We start from the raw sequence: 5,015 nt of genomic DNA, 5'->3' as shown, positions 1-5,015 counted from the left end.
CCATTTGTGCTTCTGATAGTGCAGCTTGGTGATGGTGATGGCATTACTTGTGTTTTGTGTACAGGCAGCTCACTTGTAGGCATGCATTTGCAAATGTTGCACCTTCTTTACCCCATATGTTGTATTTTATAAGCAAGAAGCTTTATTACTACGGTCCAATACAACAGCATGGAGTTCTCCTTCCTTCCAGAGAAACACAAAATAGATATAAAAGTGAATGGATATTTGGGTTCCTGAGTCCAGCTAGTTCAGTCTTTAACACTGCTGCCAACAAGATGGTGTTAACGGTGGAGTATCGGATACCTCTACCACTAACGGTGGAGGAGTATAGGATCGCACAGCTCTACATGTTAGCGGTGAGTCTGGGCTCTCTGTGGCCGCAACAATCCCACCCACACTTACAGTCTTCCAAGTATTGCTCACTTATAATCTCCTGGCAGCAAATAACTGTAACAGTATCAGGTGGAAGCACCATGAGATGTTGAGATGTAGGTAGTGGTTGCCACGGAAACAGCACTAGGACTTGCAGAGTATGTATTTTAGTTGTACTAGAAAAGTTGAAGGTGAGTTTTCATATACAGTGAAACAGCTGTAATGCAATTACTTTATGTAGATTTCAGATATCTGTTCACGGGAATTAGTTTGTTGAGTTGTGTAGTATCACAAAATGGGCTGTATTTGTATTGTTACCTTTTGGGTATTGGCTTATATTTGTTTAAATCATTACAAAGAGCTTATAGAGAACAGCATATTGGTACCTTGTTTTCAAGGCATTGTGATCCATGTTTATGTGATCATTTCTGTGAAAGTAGAAGTTGATTATTATGTAGTAAAAGATGTATGAAAGAATGATATATGCTATATAGATGCAGGTTATGGGAAACTGAAATCACTTTTTGCAGCTTATCTAAGAGTTATGCAAGGTGTGAAGAATAAAATTTTGTAGTTGAAAAATTATTTCATTATTTTTATAGTTTGGTAAGAGGAGTATCACTGTCTAGGGGCATAGTGCAGGTAAGATGTATAGCAGAAGTATCAGATATACAGTGTGATGTAACTATGAAGTCATTAAAGAATAGATGTTTGGCTTCACAAACTTGATGATTACTCTAATGATTGACTTTGTATGGAAAGGATTAATGTTTTTTGAATGAGATGTTATGCCTTTTTTAAGTGAGCGTTTTTCTCTCTCTTTAAGTGTATATATTCAGAGCACATGTTTGCCATGCTAATGCTGCACTGCTTTTCAAACTGATTTCTGATATATGGTTAAATATCTTTTGCCTGGAGTGTTGATGGAAGCTTTCACATAATTTTTTTTTTCTTTTTATATTTTTCTTTTTTATCAACTTTTCTTTACAGTGTGTTACTTTTGTCATGGCTGTTGTGACTATTATTATTTATTTATTTTTTTTTCTTTATGTATTGAAGCTTTGTGTATGAAATTGCATTTTTGTACTAAATCTCCCCCAAGCTTTATCTATTGAAAGTCCTTAATGCTCTATATTTCTCTACTTCATCTTTAAACCCCTTTGTATTAGGTTTCCATTAATGCGATCTTGCCTTTACAGAAAAAGTCCCGGCAAGAGAGTCATGGCGAAGGAAGTGGCGTTGAGATCTTGGTCAATGAGCCCTATGAAAATGGCCCTGGACCAGACGGCAGAGGCCAATACACCCATAAAGTTTACCATGTTGGCAGCCATTTACCAGGTATGTAGGAGAAAAACTGAAGGCTAAGTGGATTGAGGTTTTACAATACAGTATTAGTTTTAACATACAGAGTTGTTATATAGTGTTAGATATATAGTGAAGATCCACTTTGATCTCTCATTCTTGGTATGTGCTTTTGGATGTGGTTAAACAATATTGTTATTGGACATTTTTTATATGGAGTCAGCACAATACAATATTTACTCACAATTTCCTGTCTGTTCCTCATCATAAGTAGATTTATCTTATACACTAAAGTGGTTTTGATGGAGAGATCCAAATATCATGGACTGATAATTTAAAGTACAGTGTTCCACTTACTAAATTTCTGTCTTTAATGAATGAAAAATTATATAATGGAGAATTGGAACTTAACTTATCAAGAAAAATGGATAAAGAATTAAATGAAGACTGAGCCTTTTTTGTTTGTTTGTTTGTTTGTTTGTTTCCACTCTTTCCTCCCACCTAAAGTCTTCTTTGCTTCAGTGAATATTGGTGGTGAGTGGAATTAATTTTATCCCTCGTTCCAGGGTGGCTGAAATCCCTCATCCCAAAGTCAGCCCTGTCGGTAGAAGAGGAGGCATGGAACGCTTATCCCTATACCAAGACTCGCTTCACTTGTCCCTTTGTGGAGAAATTTAGCATGGAAGTGGAGACTTACTACTTCAACGATGGGGGGCACCAAGAGAATGTCTTCAAGCTCTCCAATTCAGAGATGAAACAGAGGGAAGTTGGTAAGGGAAAGAGATCATTTCCATGAAAATCTTAGAATAGATTGATATTTTGAAAAGTTATAGGAGTATTTGGATTATGTATGCTTTTTCCTGTTTGTTCTCAGGTTATATAGATTTTGCAGAAGAACAGTTATAGCTATAGATTTAGATTTTTTAATAATCATAAGATATATTTCTCTTATGATTAATCATTAATTCTCCCTGGTGAACAGTATTCAACACCCATTCTTGTTGTGGTTTCTATTTAAGATCTCATTGATGTTGTGCGAGACCAGTTGTATGGAGCTGACTACAAGGAGGAAGAAGATCCCCGTAAATATGTGTCACAAAAGACCAGTCGTGGACCCTTGGGAGATAATTGGATTAATGAGTACTGGGAAATGTGCAAGGTAATTATGCTGTTTATGATGGATGAGGACATGGCGAGTTGGGGTTTATTTTTATCAGTATTGTTATAGCCTGATAGTAGCCTGTTATCCCATTTTATAATTATTAAGTCAGTGCATTATTTTTTATTTCTTAGGAAACTTTCAAGATGTTAGTTACAAGTGCGGTGTAAGCCATGACAACAAAGGCTTTTGTTGTACAAAATACAAGTTTAGTTGTTTTTTTTTGAGAAATGACAAATGCCTGCCTTTTTAGGATAGGAAGCCTTGCATGAAGGCACAACATGATATACAAAATTTGTTTTTCTTCTTGTCTGGTGGTTAATAGGCTTAGCAGCAGAGACACTTTTGGTGTTGCACAGTAAAAGTTGTTGAAAGCTGTAAAATTTCAGGAAGCTGTGTAGTAGAGCAACTTAGATTAACAAAGAAAAGAAAAGTGGGAAAATATATGAGATATTTACCCTTTTTTCAGAATGATTTGATGGTTATCCTTTTAGGATTGTGGGTATACTTTCTGCCCATATATATATATATATATATATATATATATATATATATATATATATATATATATATATATATATATATATATATATATATTTTTTTTTTTTTTTTTTTTTTTTTTTTTTTTTTTTTTTTTTTTTTTTTTTTTTTTTTTTTTTCTTTTTTAGAGAAGGATATGATAGAGTGAATAAGTAAAAGACAAAGATATAGATGAAAAAAAAGAGAACAAAACGAAAGAAAAAAGAAGTTTATTTTGTAGGGGACAGATGGTTGGATGAAAAGAAGTGAGAGAGGTGGAATGGGTGTGAGAAAAAAGAGGAAGAACATGGAAATGGAAGAAGAATGTCAGGAAAACTTTTATTTTATCATTGGTATTATTAGTGTTATTATACATATGTGTACATGTATGTATAGATACACAGATGTATACAGTATATATATTTTTTTTATCTATATTTATATCTTTTTTGTTAGTGAAAAAGTATTGTATTTATTACTGAAAAAATATTATATTTTCTTCCAGGATAAACCAACTCCCTTGCCTACAGGTGAGGCAATTATGTGTGCGTACAAGTTATGCAAGGTAGAATTTCGCTACTGGGGTATGCAGACAAAAATTGAAAAATTTATTCATGATGTTGGTAAGTTATTTTTTACTTGTACTATTGTTATGGTATATGTGTGTACTAATGTATGGTGTGTAATGGCTTTTTTTGATTAAGATATAAGATGCTTCAGTGATATGTATATATATGAATTAGGTTTATACATCAAGTTTTGTATTTGTTTTGAATTATTTATGAAAAGAATCATTGTGAGTAAGATCCTTATATAGTTTCATATAATGATTGATGTGCCTTAGAACTAATGTTGACATTTGATTGAATTCCACCTTTTGCTTTCAGCTCTTAGGAAGACCATGCTTCGGGCCCACAGACAAGCTTGGGCCTGGATGGATGAGTGGTGGGGGCTAACCATAGAGGATATACGTAACATTGAAAAGGAGACCCAGGATCTTCTTGCTAAAAAATATGGTGCAGGGGAAGATGAAGAGGGTGAGGAGGAGGAAGGTGACAGAGGAAATGTTACGCCAGAAGTTAACGCAGACTTGCCTCAAAGCCCTAGTGTTTCGTCTGATAGAACCCCTAATCTAGAACAGCTGAGTCAAAGCGATTCCTTTAGGACTAGCAATGATTTAGGTGAGCGTCATTTATACGAGGATGAGGAGGGAGTGGTAAAGGGAGGAATGAAGAATATAAACAATAATAATAATAATATGGATGGAAATGACAGTAGAAGATTTTCGGGTACGAGCCCCAAGCTCAGAAGAAGGGAGCTGAACGTAAGCATGGACAGTGTTCTTACCGATGAAACCAGAAAGAGAGGGTCTTGGTCAAGAAGTGGATCTAGAAACACATTAAATTCCCAGAACCAAGGTAAGCTTGAAAAATACAATTGGTCACTTTGTGTAACTGCTTTGAAGATTTGTAATGAAAATTTATACATGTGATGCATATCTTTTTTTTTTTTTTGCTTGTTCTAAAATGACGTCATTTTTTACAGCAAACTGGAGAATGGAGAGTATTAGAAGGGACTCAGACTCTTCAGGAAGTGATGAAGAGTTCTTTGACTGCCAAGGTGAGTTTTTTATGCTTGATTTTTGTGATAGATGAATATCCAG

The 5,015-nt window shown here is 34.5% G+C and overlaps 1 protein-coding gene across 14 annotated transcripts in view; it reads left to right on the top strand.

Moving 5' to 3' along the window:
- Window positions 1-101: 101 nt before the first annotated feature.
- rdgB (retinal degeneration B) overlaps window positions 102-5,015 on the top strand; it is a 53,341-nt gene continuing 48,427 nt past the window's right edge. For all 14 annotated transcript variants that reach the window (XR_011399206.1, XM_070132232.1, XM_070132222.1 and 11 more), the window contains exons 1-7: window positions 102-356; window positions 1,572-1,710; window positions 2,241-2,444; window positions 2,694-2,833; window positions 3,858-3,975; window positions 4,240-4,770; window positions 4,898-4,972. Coding sequence is in view for 13 of the 14 variants with exons in the window: in XM_070132232.1 (XP_069988333.1) it covers window positions 117-356; window positions 1,572-1,710; window positions 2,241-2,444; window positions 2,694-2,833; window positions 3,858-3,975; window positions 4,240-4,770; window positions 4,898-4,972 (1,447 nt within the window). In the remaining variant the exon portion in view is untranslated. The remainder of the gene's footprint in view (window positions 357-1,571; window positions 1,711-2,240; window positions 2,445-2,693; window positions 2,834-3,857; window positions 3,976-4,239; window positions 4,771-4,897; window positions 4,973-5,015) is intronic.

Source organism: Penaeus vannamei, chromosome 17 (assembly GCF_042767895.1).
Source record: "Penaeus vannamei isolate JL-2024 chromosome 17, ASM4276789v1, whole genome shotgun sequence".
Taxonomy (NCBI): Eukaryota; Metazoa; Arthropoda; class Malacostraca; order Decapoda; family Penaeidae; genus Penaeus; species Penaeus vannamei.
The sequence above is the reverse complement of the archived record's forward strand: the minus strand, read 5'-3'. Positions and strand labels throughout refer to the sequence as shown.